Genomic DNA, 27,142 nt, shown 5'->3' with positions numbered 1-27,142 from the left:
GAAGATTTTCATAACTCTATTCATAAGAGCCAATTGAAGGATAGTTAGATGTTTACAGTTTGGGTCTATTATGAATAATGTTGCTATGAATACTCATGTGCATGTCTTGTCTTTGCATGGACGTGTTTTCATTTCTTTTGAATAGATACCTAGGGGTGGAATTCCTGGGTCCTATGGCAATTTTAGCTTTTTAAAGATTTATTTATTTGAGAGACACAGAGAGACAGAGAAAGAGAGAGAGGGGAGGGGCAGAGGGAGAGAGAGAATCTCAAGCAGACTCCCTGTTGAGCTCGGAGCTGGACTCAGGCCTCAATCCCATGACCCTGAGATCATGACCTGAGCCAAAATCAAGAGATGCAGCTCCCTGCATGGGGCCTGCTTCTCTGCCTGTGTCTCTTCCTCTCTTTCTCTCTGTGTCTCTCATGAATAAATAAATGAAATCTTTAAAAAAAAAAAAAAAGGGGCAGCCCAGGTGGCACAGCGGTTTAGCGCCGCCTTCAGCCTAGGGCGTGATCCTGGAGACCCGGGATCGAGTCCATGTCGGGCTCCCTGCATGGAGCCTGCTTCTCCCTCTGCCTGTGTCTCTTCCTCTCTTTCTCTCTCTCTGTGTCTCTCATGAATAAATAAATGAAATCTTTAAAAAAAAAATCAAGAGATGCTTAACCGACTGAGCCACCCAGGTGCCCCAGTAGTTTTATATTTTTGAGGAACTACCAAAATGTTTTCCAAGTAGTGGTACCCTTTTACATTCCCATCGGCTAAGTATGAGGGTTACCTGAGAATTCATTTAAACTAAATGTTTCGGGACACCCACGTGGCTCAGTGGTTGAGTGTCTGCCTTCGGGTCAGGGCGTGATCCCAAATCCGGGATAGAATCCCACACCTGGCTCCCTGAGAGGAGCCTACTTCTCCCTCTGCCTGTGTCTCTGTCTCTCTCTCAACTAAATAAGTAAAATCTTAAAAAAAATAAATAAACTAAATGTTTCTTCATCTATAATAACACTGACTTCATAAACTCAGGGAGATTATGGTAATAACACTGACTTCATAAACTCAGGGAGATTATGATGTGTGAAGGATTTAGCATGGCACTGGGACCAGACACACATAAATCTCAACATATGACAACTTTTTTATGTTCCTTTGTCTTTACTAATGTCCTAAGCTTCAGACCTGACTCATCTACCTGGATGAGATTATCTTCATGCCTTCCGCGTAAACTGACTTCTTTATTTTTTTTTTTTAAGATTTTATTTATTTGAGAAAGAGAGCACACGATCAGGGGGAGGGGCAGAGAGAGAGGGAGAAGACGACTCTCTGGTGAGCAAGGACAGCCATGTGGGGTTCAATCCCAGGACCCTGAGATCATGACCTGAGCTGAAGGAGCTGCATAGCAGACTGAGCCACCCAGATGTCCCATGTAAACTGACTTCTTGGTGTCAGGTTTCACACCCTTCTCATTAGTCTAACTATTCATGGTCTAACAGGACCCTAGGTCTAACCTAGGCCCCCATCCCACTGCCCTCAGGGTTTGTGTCAACCTGTTTGGCGTGGTGGGCTTTCCCAGGGCAAAAGCTCCAAATTGGCCAAGGTGGGGCAGCAGACAGTGTTCCATGAAACTCTCTTGTCTACTGAATGACAGGACAGAAAATATTCATTGTTCTGCTTGGAAGGGAGGTCTCCTATCCCCCATATATCCTAATTCCAGGCTAATCCTATTTATCCTTTAAGTCATAGTTTGGGCATCGCCTCCCCCAGGAAGCCTTTCCTAATGAACCTCCCTCCTACTCCTATAATGTAGGTTACTGCAGCCATCAGGTTATTTGTAATTGTATTTTTTTTAAAAGATTTTTTTTTTAATTTTTATTTATTTATGATAGTCACACACAGAGAGAGAGAGGCAGAGACATAGGCAGAGGGAGAAGCAGGCTCCATGCACCGGGAGCCCGACGTGGGATTCGATCCCTGGTCTCCAGGATCGTGCCCTGGGCCAAAGGCAGGCGCCGAACCGCTGCGCCACCCAGGGATCCCTGTAATTGTATTTTTATACATCTGTGTCTCATGAACATCCTAAGGATGGGGACTACTTTTATTTACTTCAATCTCCTCTGTGCCTAGCACATAAGAGGTGTTTAATAACCCATAAAGAACTATATCTGTGTGCAAAGTATTAATGGTTACATTGAGTATCTAAGCAAACTATAAAAAAGGCTCTTGGGATGCCTGGTGGCTCAGTGGTTGAACATCATCTGCCTTTGGCTCAGGTTGTGATCCCAGGATCCTAGGATCGAGTCCCGCAAAGAGGGAGCCTGCTTTTCCCTCTGCCTGTGTCTCTGCCTCTGTGTCTCTCACGAATAAAATAAATAAAATCTTAAAAAAAAAAAAAAAAGGCTCTTGATATGGGCCTTAAGGAGTAAGCAGGCACCTTCTCAGTTGGAATGGAAGGGAAGGCACGCTGGCTGAAGTGAACAGTATGTGTAAAGGGCCAGCAGAGGGAAAACATTTTTTAAAGATTTTATTTATTTATTCATGAGAGAGAGAGAGAGAGAGGCAGAGACACAGGCAGAGGGAGAAGCAGGCTCCATGCAGGGAGCCCGATGTGGGACTCGATCCCAGGCCTCTAGGATCTCGCCCTGGGCCGAAGGCAGGCGCTAAACCCCTGAGCCACCCAGGGATCCCCAGAGGGAAAACATTTTCGGTAACTAAGAAGTCCAATGTGGTTATGGTGGGTGGGACGCAGTGGCCAGTGAGGGTGCAGAGGAGCCATCCCTTAAACAGGAGTGACATAATCAGAACTGCACTTTAGAGGGAACTCTGCGGTGGTGGAGGGTATGAGTACTCCAACTGCAGCTGCCTGAAGGACTCACTAAGTTCCAGATTCTGGGTCCCACTCTGAGTTTCAGAAGGTCTGGGGCAGAGCCTGAGAATATGCATTTCTCCCAAGTTCCCTGGTAATGCTGGTCCCCGGACCATACTTTGAGAAGAGTGACACGGAGGATGGGATGGAGAAGAATGGGTAGCCAGCTTGCCAAGCAGTCCAGGTGAGAGGGGATGGTGGCAGAGCAGGGGAGGTGCTCACATTTTAAATCTGGGTGCTGCTAACTCTTCAGTGGCTTAATAGTAAATTTTCAGGCTTGGTAATAAGCCAATGTGAGAAAGAGGGGCTGTTTCTGGGGAGAAACCAGCCAGGTGGTCAGGATAATCCCCACCTTCGACCTGAGAGGACCAGATCCACACCACACTCAGTAATGATTTTCAGAAAGCACAAGAGTCAAGGTGTCTAGAGTTGCCATTTAATGCCCAATTATCACAACAGGAGGTTTACATGGTGCTCATCAAGGCAAGACCCAGTGTAAAACCAGCCCAGAGGTAAAAGACCTGTATAGGGTCCCAGCACAGGGACCAGGTTCCCTTGGGCCTAATCACCCTTGAGACACATGTGCCGTATACAAAGCTTCTTCCCTCACCCAGGAACCAGCAGGCTGGCTGGGCTTCTGGTCACCCAGGGTCCTCGTGGGAGAACAGCGTCCTGGGATGAGGTGGGGACCCTGGGACACAATGATGAGAACCAGACAGCTGCTTGCAAACAACCCCAAAAAGGTTTTCACTTCAAATGCACTAAAGCCACACGGCACTCGGATGTGGGAACACCCCAACGCTTTTACTAAGAACCAAACACAGGGAAGAACGGAGGTTGAGAACACTTGGGGAGGGAAAGTCAAGTCAAAACCATCCCAGAACCAGCTTTCTGATTTTCACAATCCCCCTCTTCCTCCCACAGCAAACACTGGTCCAACCACAGCATTGCTGTGGAGAAGGGACACCACCATGCTAGTCTAGAGAACACTTTTAATGGAAAGGGAAATGGGAGCGTGTCCCTGGTTTGAGGAAATCTCTCTGAATCTCCAACTCTACGCTCCCTGGAGCCCCTGAGCCTCTGGCGGCCCTGGGGACACAGGTGACTTGGGGGTCAGAGAGCAAAGTGGCTTTTCTTCAACCCCTAGTTCTAAAGTTTACATGGCCCCTAAAGGAAATAACCATCCAAAATGCATTCTTACAGCACTTGATGGAACTCTGAGAGGTTTCAAGTGTGTCACTGGCAAGAAAGAGGCGTGAGCTTGTCACTCCCCACAGTCTGCAGCTTGGCCTGGGCGGTCCAGTCCCGGGGCCGGGCAGGGTGTGGAGGGGATAGCCCAGGACGGAGGCAGCTGCTCAGGGCACAGGCCACGGGCCCAAGGGGCAGCCCCTCTGTCCAGCACTATGTCTGGGCATTTGGGGAATGAGCTTGCATTCTGGCCAGACTTTACTATTAAACCCATTCCCAGTGGGTCCTGCAGGCCTCTTCTCCCTTTTCTCTGATTTAATTCTAGGAGAAAACTCTAGACAGAGCCAAAGGCATGGAAGTCAAACATCGGTCTTCAGAGATGGGACATGGGTAAATGGCAGCCCCCCAGACCACAGAACAGCAAGGCCATCTCGGCCGGACTCCCATGCCCCTCTGCCCCCATGCACATTCCACGCATCACTCCCATCCCCTGCCCAAGGGCCAAGGTCATCCCTTGACTCTGGATATGGTGGGCTTCCAAAGAGATTTCTGATGAGACTCCTGAGTGTCTCTGGGGAGGGGAGGCCAAAGCATTTCCATAAAGCAGACAAAATTAGCCCTGTTTCCAGGGCTGGGCAACTGTGACCTGTCGACGATTCCTATGAGGGCATAGTTTGGGGCCAAGGGAAGTTGCGAAAATGACAAGGTATGACTGTCCCCGTATGGGAATTAGCTCACATCAGACCCCCCCTCTAAAGAAGTCCACCTCCTAAACTTCAGATGCCAGCTTCTGGTCAGCAAAGGAACAATCCCATGAGGCCAACTACATATTTAAAACCAACTTAATGCTACAAACTTAAAAAAAAAAAAAAAAAAGTGCTGCCCAGCTGAGCCCCTGAGGAAACCTAGCTCCCTGAGGGTGGGTGGCAGGCCTCTTAGACCACCATCCCGGGTGGCCTCTCTCCAAAGGGCACAGCCTTGGTTCAGCCCAGGGCAGCCCCGCCCCAAGTTGGGTGGGGAGAAGAGCTGATCCCCTCCCCTACACCCACACCCAAATGGGCCTCAGAGACACTGTGGGATGGACAAGCCTCTGGGTGGGACGTGGCGGGGCGGGGGCGGAGAGCAAGAGACCTCAGGACCCTGAGACAGGTAACATAAGCCAGTCTCCCCATTAGCTGCCAAGGTCTGATCTGCAGTGAAGACTCCTCCTGTCAGCCCTGTGGCATTCCCTTGACAAAAGGAGCCAAAATGCCACCAAGTCCTGGTCACCTCCGTCCTGGGGGGACGAGGAAGGTCTGTGTGACAGTGGGTGTTGAGAGAGGAGATCTTCAAAAGAACGACTCCTTGAATAAACAAAAAAATCCTTCTAGGGAGGGGAGGATAGTACCAGCAGCTACCAGAGGGGGTGCTTTCTGGCAGTTTCTTGTTTTAATCCCATCTTTCTCTATGGGGGACTGCCGCTCCCTCCCTCACTGTAAGACACCCCTTGTCCCAAGCAAGAGGCAAAAATGGAGGAAAAGTGCCCTAGGCAGCCACTCTAGCTGCTTCCACGCTCCTGTCTGTGCCTCCCCGGGGGCTCTTCAGTGCTGACTCCCTGGAGGGTCACTATGCTCTAAGGGGAAGGAGAGGTAGGGAATTCCATAGGAGCCGCCCCTGGGATGGCTCCCGGCAGCCATCTCTGAGACAGAGGAGACCAGGAGTCCAAGGCTGCGCCTCAGCTGGAGACCAGGGGCAGGAGAAGCCAAAGGGCCTGTGGCCACCACCTACTGGCATTATGAGGCCTAAGTGCAAGTAGCCTTCTAGCAGACTGGACGGCTCCCCAGCGACCCAGCCCACTGCTGCGGGGAAATCCGGGAGGCGGCCTGAGGCCCTGGAAGCCCCAGCCGGCCCTTGGACAGTAGACCGCACTGGGCCTGTCTGAGAAGTCTTACTAGAAACTAGAACAATCTCCCTGCTAAAAACTCAGGGAAGACAAACAAACAAAACTCAACCTGAAATAAATACAAAGGCATTAAGTGCTTCTTGATAAATTCAGGGTCCTAATTCTATCCCTGGTCCCAAAGCCAAAGGCAGGGGCAGGGCCTTTCCCTGGACTTGGCTGCCTCACCTGTGGCCCTTCACGTCAGAGGTCAGAGGTCAGAAGCTGGACGGGCCTTCCCAGGCCCAGCTTCCATCAGGAAAGAGAGGACCCAAACCCTGATACACTCCTCCCCCAGATCCTCTACATGCCCGCACCCCGAGACAGCTTCGGCTGGCTGGGGGGCAAGACAGAGAAGAGGCCCCCATACCCTGAGGGCAACACCTTGTGTCCCACGTCCCTGTGCGGGCAGAGGGCCTGTCCATCTGTGAGGAGGTAGAGACAGGGCGGGCTGCTGACGGCAGGCAAGGCCACTCAATTAATCAGCAGGTCCCCGAGGTCATAGGAGTCGAAGAGGTCACTGATGCCCTCACCCCCGTCCAGGCCCCACAGGTAGTCGTCCTGGTCCAAGGGCGGGGAGAAGCTGATCAGGGGAGAGCTGCATGGCAGGGTTGGGGACAGGAACTGGTCCTCAGTCTGCTGCAGAAGTGGGTGTGGCAGCTCCAGCATGCTGTCGGTGGCCTCCAGGGGGACAAGCGGTGGTGGCGGTGGTGGTGGTGGCGGGGGGGCTGGCGGCTGCAGAACCTGCTGGGGAGTCAGCGCTGGCGCTGGAGACAAGCAGACAGAGGTCATACCTGGACCTGGAGCACAAGAACAGTTCTCCTGTTCTCTGGACGACTGTGCATCCTCTTCTCTCCTGCCACACACCCAGTGACACGGGACACCCTCCCTCTCTGGGCACAGCTCTAGCCACCGCCCTCATTCTCCCACACTCTCTCTCCAACTCTTGAAGGAGGTGGGATCTCTTGCTCCCCAAATCCTACCCCTTGGGGCGTCTGGAAGTTGGAAGAGCCTGTGACTCTTGATCTCAGGGTTGTGAGTTTGAGCTCCCCACCGGATGTGGAGATTACTTAAAAGTAAAAATCTTTAAATAAAACAAAAAAATCCTACCCACTTGCACCATCAAAGCTCTGGACGCTGAAAGCACAGTCTCTGTTTCCTGCATCACCAAATTTCTTTCTCTCCCAGATCATTCCCATCATCGCACAGACACATTCTGAGGTCTCCTAAAAAGCATCCTCCCCGACCTCATGACTCTTTCCAATTCCCACCCAGTTGACTGCTCCTTTTTATAGCAAAATTTCTCAAGAATTGCCTGTACTTACCCTCCACTTCCCCCCATCATGATTCATTCTTCAACCCCTCCAACCTGGGGTCTGTCCCCACCATGCCACTCAACCAGTGACCTCCTATCACTAGACCTAATAGTCAGTTCTCAGCCTCATCTTACTTGACCGTCCAGCATAATCTGGCGAAGTTATTCACACCCTTCTGGAAACACCTTCTTTACTTGGCTCTAGTACACTAGATTCTCCTGGCTTTCTTTTCTTTTTTCTTTTTTTCTGGTTTTCTTTTTAAACCTCCTTGGCGGGCAGCCCAGATGGCTCAGCGGTTTAGTGCCGCCTTCAGCCCAGGGCGTGATCCTGGAGGCCCGGGATCGAGTCCCACGTCAGGCTTCCTGCATGGAGCGGGCTTCTCCCTCTGCCTGTGTCTCCCCCGCCCCCCCCCCCCCCGCCCCTCTGTGTCTCTCATGAATAAATAAATAAAATCTTTTTTTTTTTAAGATTTTATTTATTTATTCATGAGAGACACAGAGAGAGAGAGGCAGAGACACAGGCAGAGACACAGATACCTCTGCCTAGGTATCTCAGCTAACCCCAGAACTTAGCATGTCAAAACCAAACTCCTCAAAACCAAACTCCCCTCAATTAAGGGACCACTACCCACTCAGCTGCCTAAGCCAAAAGGCCCGAGAATCACACATAATCCTGCCATTTCCACAGCATCCTGCCCAGCAGTGAGATGGGTCACTGCCACAACCGAATGAATTCTGCAAGCTGCCCATTTCTCTCCAGTTCTACCGCTGTGACGCTTGTCTAGCCCATCGTCTCCCACCAGAGTGCGACTGGGGCCTCCTTACCGGTCACCTTGCCTCGACTCTGCTCTAGCTTAAAAATGGCTGGGAAGAAAATCCAGGTTCCACCGGGGATGAGAAGACTCTGCATGATCCAGTGCCTGCCTGACTTCCTGCTCCCTCTGTCCTGCCTCCCTCTGCTCACACTCAGCCTCTCCAGTGACACTGGCTTGGCTGTTTGGAGCACACCAAGTGCATTTCTCCTTAGAGGTCACAGGGTGACTTGCTACACAGGAACAAGGAATAGGCACCGGGACCCCCGTCCCCCACATATCCTGATGCCCAGAATCTCACCATTGGAGTCATGCCTTAAGCCCCAACCAAGCATTCCTTGGAAAATACAGCTGTGCTGGTGTGTCCGCCTGCTTGATCAGCCCCTCACTCACCTGAGTGTGTCTGTGGGCAAGTGACCTAATGTGGACGAGCCTCTGCTTCTTCACCTCTAAAATGGGGGTGATCCTACCCACCTCACAGGGTTGCTGAGAGGATTCAGTGAAAAGTGCTGCCCTCGTCAGTGAGAAGAGCTCCAGTTTACCAAGGGCTTACCATGGCTGGCTCTGTGCTCAAGGAGAGGCGTGTTTCACCTCCTCAGACACTCAAGTGGCCCCACAGGAGGTGAAATTGTGACCCCTATTTACAGATGAGGAAATAGAGGCTCAAAGGAGCCAAGTAAATATATTTGAGTGAAAAAAAATGCAATGTTTCTTTAGCATGTTGCTGAGACCTGCAGGGGTTCTAGAAGGCCTGGCTTGGGAGGAGGGGACGGACCCAGCTGGGACCCCAGCCCCACCCCTCACTAGCCTCAGTGTTCTCTGAGGAGAAATGAGGCTCCACCTCCCCAACATGCTGAACAGCAGGGAGATAAGGCGCGTGGAAGCTTCTGCTGTGGGCCTGGCCGGACCTTGCTCTCTGGCGCTGTTCATCACACCCACAAGGGCGGTGCTCTTCATCCTGTCTAGGCCTGCACCACACTCTGATGGCTCAGACTCACTTTGGTATCTCCAAACCACACAGAGCAGGCGGCTGGTTCACAGAAGCTTTTTAAAAAATCACATTCATGGGACACCTGGGTGGCTCAGTGGTTGAGCGTCTGCCTTCGGCCCAGGGCATGATCCTGGAGTTCTGGGATCAAGTCCCACATTGGGCTCCTTGCATGGAGCCTGCTTCTCCCTCTGCCTGTGTCTCTGCCTCTCTGTGTGTGTGTGTCTTTCATAAATAAATAAAATCTTTAAAAAAATAAAAATTAAAAATCACATTCATGCTGTCTCACTCCCTGTAACCCACCCAGTAATCATGAGGGCTTTAAATGTCCTGGTTTTAGAGACGGGAGAAGAGTGGCTCTGAGGGGCTGAGACACCAAGTCACAGTGAGATGCAAACTCAATTCCCTGTCTCCCAGCGTCAACTCTGGCGCTGTAGCCACACTTAGGTTTACCTCAGAATGTCAGAGCCTGGAGCGATGTTAGAGGCAACGCTTAACCAAAACCCTTCTGTTACAGACGAGAGACACTGATGTCCCAGGGGGTAGTGATTGCCCCTGGGGATGCCAGAACCTGGGTCCCAAGACCAGGTATGGCTCCTGGTGCTCAGACCTCAAAATGACTGCTTCAGACCAGACTGAGTGTGTGTGTGTGTGGGCGGGGGGGAGGCACACGTGCATGCCTTCCAGGAAATGTCCTTCTGTTCCCTTTGCCAGGGACATCACTAAGAGACCACATGGTGGGACGCCTGGGTGGCTCAGTGGTTGAGCGTCTGCCTTCAGCTCAGGGCGTGATCCCAGGGTCCCGGGATCGAGTCCCACATTGGGGTCCCTGCATGGAGCCTGCTTCTCCCTCTACCTGTGTCTCTGCCTCTCTCTGTGTGTCTCTCATGGATAAATAAGTAAAATCTTAAAAAAAAAGGGGGGGGGGCAGCCCCGGTGGCGGGGCTTTAAAACCTTTAGGAAAGGTTTTAAAACCTTAAAAAAATAAAAAGAGAGAGAGAGAGAGACCACATGACAAGGGTGGAGAGGGTACCCATGGCACGAGCCCTGGCATAGAGCTGGCTTCTGGGCCCCCACCAAGTGCTCTGTCAGCCTCTACTTCTTCTGGGAGAACAGCTGTTCTGTAAAACCCAGGTTAAAACCTCACCCTTGCTTATGCTGGAGGGTCCCCACCTCTGCCCCAGGTCTCCAAGGACATCTGACGTGAACGTGGTTCTAACCTGAAGAGCTGCGCTCTTGTTGACAGCAGAGTGAGAAAGCAGAGCAGAGGAGGAGGGAACACAGGGTGGGGCACAGGTCTGGAGTGGGAGATAGGCCCTGGGAGGTGCCCGGAAGGGCAGATGGCTGGTGCAGGGACAAGCCCGGGTCCCCTGACCAGACCAGGACACAGGAGAGGTCACCAGAGAAGAACTGGGGGGAGGGGAGCATCTGGGTTCTTGTCCAAGCTTTGCCACCAACTTACTGTGTGACCTTAGGGAAGTCGCTTGCCCTCTCTGAACTTCAGCTTATTCATGTGTAAAACGAAGGGCTAGGGGATCCCTGGGTGGTGCAGCGGTTTGGCGCCTGCCTTTGGCCCAGGGCACAATCCTGGAGACCCGAGATCAAATCCCATATCGGGCTCCCGGTGCATGGAGCCTGCTTCTCCCTCTGCCTGTGTCTCTGCCTCTCTCTCTCTCTCTCTCTCTCTCTGTGACTATCATAAATAAAACAAAACAAACAAACAAACAAACAAACAAACAAAAAACGAAGGGCTGGGTTGGCTCAGGGCTCAGCAAACTTCTGTAAAGGGCCAGATGGTATTTTAGGATTGGCGGGATACTTACAGTCCCCGTCACTTTCTTCCCATCCCCTAACTCTTTAAAAACATGAAAACCGGGATCCCTAGGTGGCCCAGCAGTTTAGCACCACCTTCAGCCCAGGGTGTGATCCTGGAGACCCAGGATCGAGTCCCACATTGGGCTCCCAGCATGGAGCCTGCTTCTCCCGCTGCCTATGTCTCTGCCTCTCTCTCTCTCTCAGTCTCTCATGAATAAATAAATAAAATCTTTAAATAAATAAATAAAAACATGAAAACCTTTCATAGCTCATGGGCCCCTTAAAAACAGGCCAGCTCTCGCCTGCAGGCAGCAGTTCGTGGACCCTTTGACTTAAAGAAATGGAATCCAGCCTCTGTTCTGGAGACGCCCCACCAAGCCTCTTCCATCAGACCTGCTTGAGCTCCGGTTTGTTTAAACACCAGGGTTCTACTGAAAGGGATTCTGCTGCTAAAATAAACAGAAATTTGGGATCCCCGCGTGGCTCAGTGGTTTAGCACCTGCCTTCGGCCCAGGGTGTGATCCTGGAGACCCGGGATCGAGTCCTGCATCGGGCTCCCTGCATGGAGCCTGCTTCTCCCTCTGCCTGTGTCTCTCTGCCTCTCTCTCTCTCTCTGTCTCTCATGAATAAATAAATAAAATCTTAAAAAAAAAAAAAAAAAAAAAAAGAAAGTTGAACAATAGCCTCCATGGCCTCAAAGTTGCTGTCAGTCTGACGTGATGCATGATGCCAGTAAAGGGCAAAAACCATCCTGGGGGGCTGGTAGGGGGCTTCCCAGGCTCTCATTTCCATTCCTTCCAGACTCCTCCCCCGGACCTCTCCTTGCCTATCTGCCCCCTGGTGACTGCCGCAGGCTTCCAACCACCCAACCACGTAAGGCCAGCTTTAGCTGTATGGCCCGCCTCCCAGACAGGGTCAGCTCAGCAGCCCCTTCCTTGATTTATTCCAAGCTCACGGAGAGAGGACTCGGCTAGGAGTGTGGAGACCAAGGGTCAAGACACAGTTCTGCTCTCTCCTAACTAGGAGAACTTGGGCAAGTCGCATCATCTCTCTGCCTCAGTTTATTTACCTCTAACCTGGGAACAGTTATGCCTACCTCAAGAATTGCTACGAAGAATAATGTGACAGTAGCTGGACCTTGTATGTAGTTGTGGTTTAAACAATCTTAGTTACAGAGAAAAATAATAAAATAAAGATAAAATTAATTAATTAAAAAAAATCTTAGTTGAACTTTCCTTCCCAAAATCTGTAGTTATGGGGCACCTGGGTGGCTTAGTGGTTGAGCATCTACCTTTGGGTTGGGTCGTGATTCCAGGGGCCTGGGATTGAGTCCCGCATCGGGCTCCCCACCAAGAGCCTGCTTCTCTCTCTGCCTGTGTCTCTGTCTCTCTCTCTCTGTCTCTTATGAGTAAATAAAAATAAAATCTTTAGGGATGCCTGGGTGGCTCAATGGTTGAGCGTCTGGCTTTGGCTCAAGGCGTGATCCTGGAGTCCCAGGATCAAGTCCCACATCGGGCCCCCTACATGGAGACTGCTTCTCCTTCTGCCTGTGTCTCTGCCTCTCTCTGTGTGTCTCTCATGAATAAATAAATAAAATCTTTAAAAAAAAAGGAAAAAAGAAGTGTGGTTCTAGCAGTTGTGGCTGATTTACATTGATAAGAATAGCTAGCAGTACTGCCAGGCACTGTTCCAAGTGCTTTACCTATATTCATTCATTCAATTCTCACATCCTAGGAAGTAGATACTCGTAGTTACGACGCCCAACTTGCAGATGAGGTTAAGGCAAAGCGGGGTTAGGTGATGTGTCCAAGGTCACATAGCTGGTAACTGGAAGTGCTGGGATTCAAACCCAGGACCCCTCTGCCCCAGAGCACCATCAGAGACACCCATTGAGACAAGAACACGCATGCTTTATAAAGTGTAAATGGCAAGCTGGCCCTTCGCTGCCCAACAAATGTTGGCACGTAAGAGGAAACTCTAAGGCTGGTTGCCCTCCCCACCTCCTGTCCCTCTGGACAGAGGGTCCTACCTGAAGATGCCACGGGGTCTGTCATCCCAGGGTCAGTGCTGCTGCTGGGCTGGGTGGAGTCAGGGCTGGGGCCAAGGGTGGAGGCTGGGGGGAGGCGCTCCTTGGCAGGACTGTCCGGGTCCTGAACCTCCTCTGGGCACAGGTAGACTTCGATGGGCCCCTGGGTGCTCTTCAGATAGATCTGCAGGTTCTCCTAGAGGCAGAAGAGAATCCAGGTCACGGCTCTGGGCAGCAGGGCACTGACTCACGGATTGGGGTATACGGATGGACATCCATAGACACCCATCCATGTGAGCAAGCTCAACTCCTGAGCTGGGCCCTGCCGCCTGCCCCATCTGACCTGTGGCGGGCATCTGCTCCTTCTGCCTGTCTGGTCCCCAAGCTCCCTTCTTTGAGGGAGAATATCTTGATTTTCCTTTGAGAAACCACTCCACTCCTATTCTCAAGTCACGTAGTTGAGAGCGGGGGGGACAACACCTTTCCCAACCACACCAGGTGAGCTTGGGGTGCAGGCTGGGAAAATCACAGTGATGGTGACTTGTTCAGGGAAGCACATGACTCAGCTCAGTCCACAAGCGTCAGACCCAGGACTCATGCCGGACTTGGAAATGGAAACCCCCTTCCCAACTGGCCCCCCACCTCCAGCTGGTCTCACACGAAAGCTACCGTTGCCACCGGAAGAGGGGAGCCCGCCTGGGAATGGATGCAGCACAAAGAATGGCAGAGGAAGACAGAGGGCATGGGGTGAACCGAAAGTCAGTTTGAGCTCTAGTTTGAGTTTGAACTCTACACCTATCAGTTTGAGCTCTACATCTAGCCCTGCCTGCAATTTCCAAATCTCCCCTCTGGATCTGTCACCCCCCCCTCCCTCCCTCCCACTTAAGCCATTTGGACTGGGCTTTGAAACCAAGAGTCCTGATATTTGGCTTTCCCCTCTCCTGCTTCTTCCCTCCCATGATCAACTACACACGTGCCATTCTAATACGCACATCTCCCCCTATTTCCCCTAACAAAAATCCTGTTCATTCTTTAGGACTCAACACATGTAACCATCTATGGGCTCTTCCTCCAGCTGTCCTTTCTCTGGGCCCTCACAGCACCTTTAAGTCTATAAATGGCAGCATGACTGCTTGCTTGGGTCTTTTTCCCACGAGGTCCTGAGCTCCTTCACGGCAAGGGTGGGGTCTCATTTATTTTAATGTCCTTCCATTAATCGAATTATTTCTTGAGCACGTATTATGTGTCCAGCTCTGGGCTGGGAGTGCCACCGGAAATGCAACATGCTTTTGTAGAGCTTACACTCTAATAGGTAAACTACAACGTAATCACATAATCACCAGTATATCCCAGAAATGGAGGTTAAGTGCCATAGAAAAGCCCAGGTAGTTATGAAATCTGGGGGGTAATCGGGGAAGGCTTCCTTGAGGAAGTGATTTTGAATTGAGACCTGTAGGATGAACAGCAGTAAAGCCGGCAGGGAAAGGGAAGAGCACTTCAGTGGGAGAGAGGGTAGCAGAAGGTCTTATACTGGAGATGAGCTTAATGTGGTGGGGACACTGCAGAAAAGTCAGTGTGGCTGAAGCAAAGCACAATGAGAGAAGAGGCAGGTGAGGTCAGAGCACAGAGGGACTCATAAGGGAGTATTAAGAATTGTGGTCTTGGGATGCCTGGGTGGCTCAGCGGTTGAACTTCTGCCTTTGGCTCAGGTCCTGATCCCAGGATTGGGGATCGAGTCTCACATTGGGCTCCCTGCATGGAGCCTACTTCTCCCTCTGCCTATGTCTCTGCTTCTCTCTGTGTGTCTCTCATCGATAAATAAAATCTTAAAAAAAAAAAAAAAGAATTGTGGTCTTGAACCTAGGCATGGTTAGTAGGATTACGGTGAGCACAAATACCACGGTATGTGGGATTCAGGACAGCAGGGGCTGGTGGGATGCAGAAAGATGCCAGGACCGGAGATTTTCTTGGGCCAGTATCTGACGTCTCTTGTCCTTTCCAGCTTCTACTGTCTCTGCCCTAGATCAGAGACCACCAATCCTGCTCTGGGCACCAGAATGGATCTGGGAAGCGTGAGGCCAGGCAGTGCCAGGGACAGAGCCTACAGAGCAGCCTGGGACCCTCCTAACCCTGCTCTCCACCAAATGCTCCCCCCCCACTCACCTCGTTCCTGTCAGGCACTTCCAGTCTTGTCTGTGGAGGGGCCTTGACAGCAATCACCGTCTGTTCCTTAAAGTTGCCAACGGCACGGATGTCCTGGTAAGTCACATAGGCCAGTGTAGAGGCAGGAGAGTCAAGAGAAGCAACTGGTGAAAATTCAAACCCCAGGGGCATCTGGGTGGCTCAGTGGGTCCAGCGTCTGCCTTCTACTCAGGCTGTAGTCCCGGGGTCCTGGGGAGCCTGCTTCTCCCTCTCCCCTGTCCTGCTCATGCTCCCTCTCTCTTTCAAATAAATAAAATCTTAAAAAGAAAAAAATGCTCCAATAGCAACAATTTCATGTGGATCAAGCAAATAGGGAGGATTTGTAAACATTAAGAACTGTCTATGGGGGACACTTGGGTGGCTCAGTGGTTGGGTGGCTGCCTTCGGCTCAGGTCGTGATCCTGGGATCCAGGATCAAGTCCCACATTGGGGGACTTGTCTGTCTTCTGTCAGACTTCTGTCTCTGCCTCTATCTCTGTGTCTCTCATGAATCAATCAATCAATCAAACTGTCTATGGTGGGGGCACCTGGGTGGCTCAGTCGGTGAAGCATCTGCCTTCAGCTCAGGTTGTGATCTCAGGGTCCTGGGATTGAGTCCCTACATCGAGCTCCCTGCTCAGCGGGGTGCATGCTTCTCCCTCTGCCTCTGTTGCTCCCTTTTGCTTGTGGTTTCTCACTCTCTCTGTCAAGTGAATGAATAAAATATTTAAAAACAAACTGTCTATGGTGATAATCCTAAGTGGAAGAAAGCAGGATATAAAATGTTGTGTATAGCAGGCCCACGCTATGTTTAATCACCTGTACCCTGTGTATAGTATAGGTAAGTGACAATGGCTGTGTTAGGTGGCAACGGTTTCTCTCTTTCCTCCATTTTTCAGATGTAAAGAAATGGACTTACTTTTGTGATGAGAGTAACTTTGATAGACTTGTGAGAAAAAGCCAAGGAGGAAGGAAGACACAGACCTGCCAGACCCGGAGGGCGAGTTAGCCTGTGCAGGGAGGTACCACACGAACTCAGGATAGATCTGAGCATGCAACAGGGCCCTGCTCCCTGACCCCCCACCACCCCACCACCAGACAGGATATCTCTTGTTGGCCTTGTCCTCAGTCAGGTGCTTGAAGTTCAGGGAGCAGCTCTGGATGAGCTGGTCCAAGGCCTGCTCCATGCTCATCAGCTCCTTCAGCTCCTGCCCCAGCTGCTGCTGCTTCCCAGGCCGGGTGGGGTCTTCGAACATTCCCCTGCCTCTGGGAACAGAGCAGTCCCCCCAGTTCAGTCTCAGTCCACATCCAGGGGCATCCACCCCAGGGCTGCAGGGCAGACCTGCACAGATGGCGAGGAACCCCAGAATGAGGCCATTCGCATGGTCTACACAGTGCCCCCTGGGTTGTGCCAATCAGTGGTCCTGCCTCGCTTCCAGGGAGCTGCTAGGAATTGGAACTTGAAGTTCGGGGGTTGGGCTAGGGAAAAGAAACAAGTCAAGCCTGATCCCTCTTTTGAGGGGCTCTCAACACTGTCCACCCTATGTCCCAGCCTCCCCCAAATGCCTTGTCTGGATTCTCTTAGGGTCATGCCAGGGGTTACAGGTCTGCTCTGGTCTTTGCAGGAGGAAAGGAGCCCGGAGGACTCATATCTCAGAGCTGGAAGGAGCGTGGGTATGGTCCAGCTCCCAGGAGACTTTCCTAAGCTAGAAGACAGGAATCTTGAGATTCCTAACTCAAGAGGATCTGGGTCCTCTTAGGTCTTTACATGTCCTAGAAATGCCTCTTAAATACACTGGCTCTGCTCCCAGCATGCAAGCCTATCAGATTATTGCTCTCAGCTCCAGCCCTGACACACACCCATTGGATATCACCCCCCCTCACTTTCACCCATGACGTGTGCACCCACTGGTGCCATTGGCCCCAGCCCAGGCACTCACACCCACTGGATGTTGTTCTTGGCCTTCTTACGGATGAGCTGGATACCCTCCAGCACATTGGTGATGTCGTAGATGCGCCGCTTCTGCACGTCCAGCACCTCGGCCGCCCAGTTCAGGTCCAGGACCCCATCCTTGGATTCACTCAGGAGGTAAATGAACTTCTTCGTGAGCAGCCCCAGCGACGTGTCATACCGAGTCTTCTCTCCAGGGGACTTGGGGGCTGAGGAGGAAAGGGTCCCAGTTACTACTCAGGGAGAGCCAACCTGGGGTCCACTGAGCTGGACCCATTAAGGACCACCCTTCACAAGAACACAGGAGCGACCACTTTCCAGTTTACAGAGCACTGTGAGGCAGGAGGTCATTCGCCACCACTGTCCAGGCAGGGAGCCTGATACCTAGAGAGGGAGCGACTTGTTTAAGGCCTCACAGGTAGGGGCAGGGGCAGGATGGAAACCAAGCGTCTTAACTGCTGGTTCAGAGCATCTTTCCACCATAGCTCAGGGCAGCCGTAGCAACACCACCACCACCACCACAACCACCACCAAATACTGTGTGTAGGTCACGGTTCCAAGCACTTTCCATAGACAACAAATTTAATCTTACAACACCCTATAAGTCTGCTGTACAGCCATCCCCATTTTATGGATGAGAAGACCAAGGAACAGACAGGGAAAGCAACTCGCTCGGCTCACTCAGCTAGAAAGTGACAAAGCTGGGATTTAAATCCAGGGTCTCCAGAGTCTTTCTTCTTAACCATTCCCCTCTCCTGCCAGCTACGTCAGGAATCTGGAATTAGGTAGATGGAGAAACAGGACGATGCGCCAGGACTCGAGAGCATTTTTAGACTTGCTTTTTCTTTCCACCTGTAGCCTGATAATGATTATCTGAAAGGAATCAGTCCTCTACTATCAAATAGGGCAGGTTCATGAAAAAAGATCCTTTCTTAATGAGGTTGATGTCACAAGACCACATCCCAGCTGCAGCATCTTAAACCGCAAGAGGACTTTGGCAATCAAGTGACTTGCAAATCATACAGCAAGCTCGTGGCCAAAGGAGTTCTGGAAACTGAGTTTTGGAGAGCCTCAGATTCCTCCAGAAGGGGACTTTACGATCCGTCCACATCCGGGTGGCAGGCATTTGGCACACAGGCTGCTTCTGTCAGGTTTCGCACCCTTGGCAGACACTACTAACGGATCAGCGTGCTTACTATCTCTCAATAAAATTCTCCAGGCAGCCTCCACCGATCAACAGACGGGAGGGCCAACTTTCTGATCTAGCTGTGCTTCGTTTTACAGACGAGATAGCCAAGGCTCACAAGAGGAGTGACCAGAGTCCTCATGCTTCCCACCTAAGAACATACTTTCTTCATGGGGGCCTTTGACCCCCTCCCCCCAAACTATTGTTTCCCTCTCAGTTTCTAAAACTCCGACTGGAATCAGGGTATTGACTGAACATATCAGGAGGAAGCAGCAGAAATTCCCGGCGGCTTAGCTTTCAAAAGGCACCCACCCGGGCAGCCCCTGGATCTTCATCTCTGAGCCTGCTGAGTTAGAATAATCCAGGCTTCACTTCCCTTTGAATCACTCACTGAGCTCTCTGCCTGTGGGAGAAAGACCCTGGTTAGCCCTGCTCCTCTTTAAGCTGGATTCTCTCTTTTTAATTTTTTTAAATTTTTTAATTTTTTAAATGATTTTACTTATTTATTCATGAGAGACACAGAGAGAAAGAAAGGCAGAGACACAGGCAGAGGGAGAAGCAGGCTCCATGCAGGGAGCCCGACGGGGGACTCGATCCCAGGTCTCCAGGATCACACCCTGGAATGAAGGCAGGTGCTAAACCGCTGAGCCACCCAGGGATCCCGATTCTCTCTTTTTTAAAGATTTTATTTATTTCTATGACAGAGCACAAGCAGGGGAAGTGGTAGCTTGAGGGAGAGAGAGAAGCAGACTCCCAGCTGAGCACGGAGCCCGACATAGGACTCGATCCCAGGACCCTGGGATCATGACCTGAATCAAAGGCAGATGCTCAACCGACTGAGCCACCCAGGCACCCCTGGGTTCTCTCTTTTAGAAAAGGTCAGACTGAACAAAACATAAACTTTAAAAAAAAAAGAAAAGCTCCCAAGTACAACACCAGCCATCACGTTCTGGTCACGAGAGTGGCATATGGCGTGGGAGAAGCAGTGCTGGCTTGGGTTGGAGTCCTGACCCCCACTCACCAGCAGTGTGCCCTTGGGCAAGTCACACAAGCTGCCTCCTCAGTGAAAGGGGGATAGTGTGCCCTACAGGCAGGTCCCCTGAGAGAGCACAGAGGCATCTGCTTTGTAAACCGGGAAGTGCGCCACAAATAGGCTCCTGATGATGTGGGTGAGGCTGCTGCTGCCCTCTGCCCCTGCCCGCCCAGCTTGCCCTCGGAACCCCCCACCCCCGCCCCCACCCCATGAGCTGGGCTTACTTCTGGGGCTGGGAAGGCCCTCCACTCTAATGCACTTCCCCTTGGGAGTCCGGAATTCAGGGATGGCTGGCCTCCCGATCCCCTCCAGGTCCAGCTTCCTTTTGGCCTTGGAGACAGGAGAGAGAGAGGCAGAGTTTGAGAATCATTCTCCTTCAGTCTACCCCCACCCCAAGTCGGGGAAAAGAGGCCACCAGCAGCTGCTTTCTCTGCCTCGATTTACCCCCAGTCCTGGTGAAACCTCATTGCACTTGGTGAGGACCCAGCAGCGACTGGCCAAGTGAGCCTCCAGGGGAAAGGGAGTCCCATTTTCGGAGGAGCACACGACACTCTCATCCTGAGGCCCAGGTACTCGAAGGCTACGGAAGCCAGTCTGGCCAAGACCTCAAGGTTCCTTAATTACAGGCCCCAGGGTCACTTCTACATCCGCCACCCCCCACCCCCACGCCCAGAGGATGATGCAGGGAGGAAGGAGTGGGTAGGACTCAAACCACATCAGGCTGGGGAGAGCCTCCCACCCCAGCAAGTGCAAAAGCAGCTGGCCCGCCTGCCCTGGTGCCCATCACAGCCCCACAGCTGGCCCTTATCAGGGTGGGGCTGGGCATCCGCCCGGGCCCAGGGGACTTCCTGGCTCAGTGCCACACCCCAGGGAGGTGCCCAATTCGGGAAGCAGAGCAAACATTCCCCACCCCCATGTTTGGGCTCCGGCTCCAGGGCCCCGGGGCCCCAGGGCCTCCTGAATAGACTCCATTTGCCATTCTTTCTTTGCTGAGAGGGGCAGACAATGAATCCTTCCCCTGCATCTCAAGGACAAACAGCTGAGGTCCCCCTGCTCCCCCTGCCTGTTCCCGCCAAGCTTGGGAAACACCTGCTGGGGAAATCAAACCACAGACCCATCTGCTCTTCTCCACCCCGCTGCCACCAGGCCCCAATTAGGCCCAGAAGCTGCACTGGCCCGGAAGGGGCCTCTCTCCTGCTAGGGCTGGGCAGGGGCAGGGCTAGGCTACTGGGGCACTGGGGCACAGGTCAGAGGCCTGGACCTGACTCTCCCGGCTCCTTCACGGGCTTGCTGTGTGTGTGGGACTCGGGGAAGCGCTCCACATCCAGGAGCCTCAGTTTCCTCCTCTGTAAAATGGAGCAGAGAACACCCACCTTGAGGGACCGTGGTGAGGAATCAAGGAGATAAGTCCTGCAAAGTGCTCAGCCTGTGGCTCAGCACACAGTAGGTGTTCAGAACATACAGAGTCCCTTCCCTGAAATCCAGGCTTGGTCTCTTCCTTGACACACCCTTCAGGGGCCACCAAGCCTATTTTCTTCCTCTTCCCTAATCACCCAGACACCTCTAAGTTGGTTGGGGCAGAGAGGTCTATTTTAACCTTTGACAGTGAGGTCATGCTCGGCAGGGCTGAGACTTCTAACTGCTGCTGAGCACAGCTGGGGTGACAGGTGTGGGAAGTGGTGACAGCTCTTCCGGCCATCAGCTCCCCTCCCCGCTCCTGCCTCCTCCAGGAAGTCCTCCCGGACTGATTCCAGGTCTGACCCCAAAGCCACATACTAGGCTGTCTCAGCTCTATCCCACACCCATTCCCTGAGAATTTGCTGGAGTTTGAGCAAAGGCCTGGCTATGCCCACCTGCTCCCATTACTTTATGCAGGCATACCAGTTCCCTCCATCTCACTGTCCCTCCCCTTGTCCTATAACTCTCCTTCTTTTGAGAAGCCTGGATATGAGGCTTCCACCCCTAGCCAAACCTGGACATGATCCAAACACTTCCCTGCTCATTCCTCTTGAAGTCTCTCTGGAATATTCTTTTTTTTTTTTTTTTAAAGATTTATTTATTTATTTATTTATTTATTTATTTATTTATTTATTTATTTATTTATGATAGACACAGAGAGAGAGAGAGAGAGAGAGAGAGAGAAGCAGAGACACAGGAGGAGGGAGAAGCAGGCTCCATGCCGGGAGCCCGATGCGGGACTCGATCCCGGGACTCCAGGACCGCGCCCTGGGCCAAAGGCAGGCGCCAAACCGCTGAGCCACCCAGGGATCCCCTGGAATATTCTTTTCTTAACCTCTCAGCTGCTGAATCCCAGATTCTAGGGAATGTGACCTATCTTGTCTCTAGAGAAAGGCCCAGTCATTCATTGAGACCTTCCACATGCCCCGGGCTAAGCCCCAACATTCAGCGCCTCACAGTCTCCCCAGCACTGCCAACCCCCATTTAACAGCTGAAGTAACCGGGACTTGGCGAGCACCAAGGTCTTTATCAATCCTGGTCAAATTTGTCCATCCCAGGACCGTGCACACATCCCTCAAGAAGAATGCCAAGAGCAAGGAGAGGAAGGGAAGTCAAGCTGAGTTCTACCTGAGGCAGAGCCGGGACAGCCCAGAGTCACCCCAACCAGGTCCACCTCCCCCACCCAACAGGAGCCAGGCCCTGCTGAGTTCACAGAACACAGGAGGAAGAACCTCACTACCTGAAGAGCGGGTACAAGATAGGAAGGACCTTGAACAGAATATCTGCATCGGGCCTATCACGTGCTCATCAGTCCTGCAACATCAGTATTGGCAATCTCTCCTTGCAGATGAGAAGTGGAGACTCAGAGAGGGTAAGACACATGCCCAAGGTCACACGGGCAAAGAGTAGAGCCAGAGTTTAAACCCAGGACTGTCTGGCCCCCAAACCACATACTAGGCCATCTCAGCTCTATCCCATGACCATTCCCCGAGAATTTTCTGCAGTTTGAGCAAAGACCTGGCTGTGCCCACCTTCCCCCATTACTTTATGCAGACATACCAGTTCCCTCCGTTTCTCAGTCCCTTCCCTTATCCTATACCTCAAGCAGCAAAATGTCCCTTTTCCAAGGCCATCTCCCTGATACCTTAGGGCATAGCCCACAGATGGGCCTGGGCCTACAGAACAGAGGTGGCAAAGGACAAGCCCAGAAAGAGGAGAGCCAAGGAGAGCCTGAGCAAAGGCCTGGGAGTCACATCCATGGGGGTTCCCACCTGGGCCTGCCTCCTTCTTAGCTGGGGGAGCTCAGCAAGTCAGTTGACCTCTGGAGCCCCACCTGTGAAGTGGGGATATCTGCTCCACCTCGTCCGGGATTCAGCGACAGTGCTACAAAGCGCTTTGCTCACACAAGGAAGCTGCTATCACTAAAGCCCCAGGGGTACCAGCATGGGGGGAGTTCAGAGGCAAACTGAAAAAAAGAGAGATGTGCCAAGAGCCCAGGCCAGCCTGGCTCTAACCTGGACCCTCCTAGGAGGCAGCCCCTTTGGCTGTTTCTTAAAGGCCTGGTTAGGATTCGAACTCCCCCTGCCAACCCCAAGGGAGAAGAGCAAAGCTCCTTCCTCCGGCAGCACCAGAAGCCAGAGGGTCAGAGACTACCAGACACAACTTCACCATGGGTGGCAAGGTGACGAAGGTGGGACTCGAAGGTGGGGAAGAGACTTGCCCAAGGTCACACAGGGCATAGAGCCAGGCTTCTCCTAAGCCCTGAGTCCTAATTTAGACGACGGGGGTAGGAGCAAGTGTTCCAGACCCCAGCTTTACCACTCCATAGCCTGCATTTCCACATCTGACCCGCCTTGTATGGTTGTTCCTTAAAATGTTCCTTTGCTTTCATAGTTCTCAGGGGGACTTTGGAAAAGACAGACAAAAGGAAGGAGAACTGTGCAGAATCCTTTCACAGTTCCCGGCAAAAATGAAACCGAATACGTGATGTGCCTGGCAGGACTAGGGACCCCATAGAGGAGCATCCCAAGCCTTCCCCGGAGGGTGCTGGAAAGAGCCTCAGACAAGGAGTGAGGAGACCAGGGCCCAGGCCTTCATTCTGCCGTTGAACTTGGTTGCCATCTCTGAGGTCCCTTTAAACAGCAGCTCCCCAACAAATCCTGCTCACCCTGCACTTTGCAGCCTGGCCACAAAACAGTGGCCACACCCAGGGTTGGGTTTGGAGCTGTTCCAGGTCACACCCTGGTAAAATGAGTAAGCAGGGGGCCAGGCCTGCCCACAGGGCTGGGGGCCATGGGGCATCTGACAGGAGAGGGGGCTCTGGGCCTGGCAAGCCTCTAGGGTAGTCTGATGTAAGGAGACTCTCCCACTTCTTGGCTTGTGACTTGGACAAGTGACTTCACGTCTCTGCTCAGTTTCCTCATCTGTAAGATGCCTCATCCCAGGCATCTTGGCCGAGATAACGAATGTGAAGAGTGCCAAGCAGTGCCTGGCACACAAGAGGCGTTCAGTAAAAGAGAACCATTCTTGCTGTGATCACGGAGCCCCTCTGGGAGGGAGCTACAGACAGATGCACCCGGGCTCCTCTGGGAGGGAAGCAGTTCAAAACCACAGCTGTTACTGAAACGCAGCCACTGAAACCCCGCCTGAGCGCCTGAAAGCAGCTGGCCAGAGGAGACTGCACCCGCCACTGAGCCCCTTCCCCGGGGGCAAGCCAGCTCCTCGGTCAGGCAGTCCTGGGAAAGTCACGGCTCCAGAGAAGAAACTGATGACCACCAGCCTTGGTCATATATCACCCTGTATGACCTTGGACAGATCACATCCTCACTCTGCGCCTCAGTTTCTCCCTGGAGCTACTCATGCCTCCTACTTCACAGGGTACAAAACTGGTTTAGGCTGTAAAATGCTGAACATAAGAGAGATAACCCATTGTCAGTTATCTTTGGCTGCTTGATCTACAAAATGGGAATAGCACCCCTGCCTCCTTCCTCCTAGTTGGAAATCATGAGCAGGAAGAGGTTCTGGAAAGTTTAGAGCCTTGAGCACCGGCAAAGCAAGATTCCAGTAGCAGGGAGCATGTATCCAGGGAGGACTGGGGGTCTGTGTCTGCTCACTGACCCGGGTCCGAGCAGATGCCTCTACGGCAGTGAGGGATGGTCTTATCTCTGCACCTGACTATTCACCACTCACAACTAAGCAAACTGCAACAGCCCCACCTCCCCTCCCTGGAGCCTCTTTCCAAAACCCAGGACCTGGAGCTGGAAATGACCCGAGATGAGTTAGCCCAAGGACCCCATGTACACATGCATTTTCAAGAAAGGGAAATCTAAGTCCGGACTGGAGCCAAGACTTGTCCAAGAACACAGTAAATTAGTGGCAGTCAGGACCAGAAACCAGGCTCCCCACCCAGCACCCAGTTCCCCCAGGGCTTTTCCCACCCCACCCACCCCTTCCCTATGGTTGTTTCCATTCTCAAGGGCTCCAGGAATTCCACTCCCACAAAACACACCCTGTACCTAGTGCCACCACACTTTGGGCCCTCCCTGGCAATGGCCCCTGGGGGGCTTGAGAAAGGAAATGTCCATCTGAATAGGCAACCCAGGGGCCTGCCCCCAACTTGCACCTGCTACTCGCTGTCTGGGAGGGCGGATAATTGGGAAAGAGTTGGCTGTGCTGGAAATCTGAAGTCTGTCCAAGCCGGACTGGACCTAAGAGACACTCCAACCCTGCCCCCGTTTTCAAGTCCCCCTAGGTCAAGCCCTATACCTGGACGGTAGCAGATGCCCACTACCGGCTTCTGGACCACACAATGAATGAATGAAGGAATGGTGGCAATGTCGCCTCCGTGGACCTCCCCAAGGTCACACGGTGCCCTGGGGGGTAGTGGGCTGGGTCTCCACACTCCTCCATCCAGTGTTCACGCCACTCCACGGCACAGGATGAGGTTATTTCATCCAAGCCCGAAACGGAAAGGCTCTTCTACTCAGACGTGCAGGGCAGCGGGGCGCTCTGGAAGCTGCAAGCTCTCTCTTCCCTCCCGAACTCCTCCTGGGTCCCAGGCGCTCCTCCCTCCTTCCCCGCACCCGCAACAGCACAGGGAGAAGCGGGGGGCGGCGGGGGCAGGTCCCCAGCATTACCGGCAGCCGGCCAGCCGGCACGCAGCGCACCGCTTGGCCCTCGGGTCCGTGCGGGGTGGCGTCGAGGCAGGTGCCGGCCGCCGCAGGGGGAGGCACGGTCTGCGGGTACAGCGAGGTGCAGTAGGTGGCGGTGGCCGGGCAGAGCTGGGGGCTGCTGAGGCCGGGCGGCCACGGCTCGGTAGGGCTCATCGCGGGCAGTGCCTTGGAGGGCGGCCCGGCGGCTGCAGCCGGGGCCCGGGGCCCCCGCAGCATGGCGAGCGCCGCGCCCCCTCCCCACCCGGGCTGGCGCGCCGCGGGCACCTGCGGGCTCGGGACCCGCGGAGGCTCACACGGCCGGAGGCATGGCGCGGCGCCGGGGAAGCCGCCAATGGACGCCCGCGGGGCACGGCCGGACCCTCCCCTCCTGGCCGGCCGCCGAGCCCAGGGCGCTTGGAGATCCCCGCTTGGAGATCGCCCCGCGGCGGCGGCGGCGGGGGCGGCGGGGGCGGCGGGGGCGGCGGGGGCGGCGGCACGGCCGGGGCTGGCCCGCCCCGAGGGAGGGCGGCGGCGACCCCGCACCGCCCCGCGCCCGCGGACGGCCTCGGCGCTTAGGGTCCGGCCGGCTCCCCGCAGGGGTCTCTGCGGGCGCCGGGCGCTCGGAGGAGAGGCGGAGCGCGCAGGCGGGGAAGGGGGGCCGATTGCACCGACTCCCTCTCGTCCGGCTCTCAAGCCTTTCTCTGCCTCCTTTTTTTCTTCTTCTTCTTCTTTTTTTTTTTTTTTTTTAGCGCCAAACTGCGTGCCGCGAAATTCGGATCTCCCGCGGAAAACGCCGCGCTCTGATTGGCCGCCGCGACAGGCACAGGCTCCACCCCCCGGAAAGGACCCGTCCCCTCGGCTGCGATTGCAACACGAGCTGTGCTGCTTAAAGGGGCCGCCGCACCTGCTGGCGCCCGCGCGCCCCGGCCCTAGCAGCCCGCCCACCGGGCTGGGAGGCTGGTTTGCGTCCCTCGGTGCAGAAGCCACCGGAGCGGCGCGGGACCGGTTGAGGAATAGGCCCGTGTTGCCCCGGAGGTGGCGAATTTGCACACGGAGTCCTGTCCCGAGCCCAGACATTACCCAGGCCGAAGGCCTTTGGTTAATTTGCATGGCTGCTTACTTAGCACATATGCCTTTTTTTTTTTTTTTAAGATTTTATTTATTTATTCATGAGAGACACACACAGAGAGAGGCAGAGACACAGGCAGAGGGAGAAGCAGGCTCCCTGCAGGGAGCCCGATGTGGGACTCGATCCCAGAACTCCAGGATCAGGCGCTCAACCGCTGAGTCACTCAGGCTGCCCCACATATGCTTTTATACCCTTTCTTCTGTCCCGCTAAAAAGGAAAGCCAGGAGCTTGTTTTCTTTCTTGGCAGGGGGGCTATGGGTGGAGCCTAACTGTTTACACCTCTTCCTAGGAGGATACTAACGTCTGCTGAGTGCCTATGGTATGCCAAGCACCCTGCTAAGTCACTGCATGACTTGTTTTAGTTCTTTGACTCCTGGGAGGAGGCGTGATGGTGTTCCTGGTAAAGGTGGAGAGGCGGAAAAGCTAGGTAACTTGCCCAAGATCACACAGAGAGATTCACTGACTTGAGAACTGGCAGGCCAATCTGTACAGTCCAGCTTCTGAGCACTTGTTTGTTCAAAAAAAGGTTTCTCTCCTTCCCTCCCAGGCTGTGCCCTACCCCTTGCAGGCCTGGATGGGAGCTGGGGGTCCAGAGTGCAGAGCTCTGTCTTGTCCTCAGTGGCAGTCCCAGAG

General features: G+C 53.3%; 1 protein-coding gene across 1 annotated transcript; it reads right to left on the bottom strand.

The window, feature by feature from the left end:
- Positions 1 to 3,271: 3,271 nt before the first annotated feature.
- On the bottom strand, positions 3,272 to 25,730 carry E2F2 (E2F transcription factor 2). Its single transcript, XM_025447642.3, has 7 exons — positions 25,366 to 25,730; positions 19,495 to 19,600; positions 17,041 to 17,260; positions 16,208 to 16,366; positions 15,083 to 15,197; positions 12,923 to 13,115; positions 3,272 to 6,730 (listed from the first exon to the last, which is right to left on the bottom strand). The coding sequence occupies exons 1-7, from the start codon at positions 25,615 to 25,617 to the stop codon at positions 6,438 to 6,440; spliced, it is 1,338 nt and encodes a 445-aa protein (XP_025303427.1). The 5' UTR covers positions 25,618 to 25,730; the 3' UTR covers positions 3,272 to 6,437.
- Positions 25,731 to 27,142: the final 1,412 nt, after the last annotated feature.

This window comes from Canis lupus, chromosome 2 (genome assembly GCF_003254725.2).
Source record: "Canis lupus dingo isolate Sandy chromosome 2, ASM325472v2, whole genome shotgun sequence".
In the NCBI taxonomy this organism is placed as follows: domain Eukaryota; kingdom Metazoa; phylum Chordata; class Mammalia; order Carnivora; family Canidae; genus Canis; species Canis lupus.
The sequence above is the reverse complement of the archived record's forward strand: the minus strand, read 5'-3'. Positions and strand labels throughout refer to the sequence as shown.

Coding starts and splice junctions, on each gene's coding strand:
- E2F2 (XM_025447642.3), bottom strand. CDS start 25,617: ATGCTGCGGGGGCCCCGGGCCCCGGCTGCAGCCGCCGGGCCGCCCTCC. Junction 19,601..25,365: donor TGCCGGCTGGCCGGCTGCCG/GTAATGCTGGGG, acceptor CCTGTCTCCAAG/GCCAAAAGGAAGCTGGACCT. Junction 16,367..17,040: donor AAGAACAACATCCAGTGGGT/GTGAGTGCCTGG, acceptor CTCTGTTCCCAG/AGGCAGGGGAATGTTCGAAG.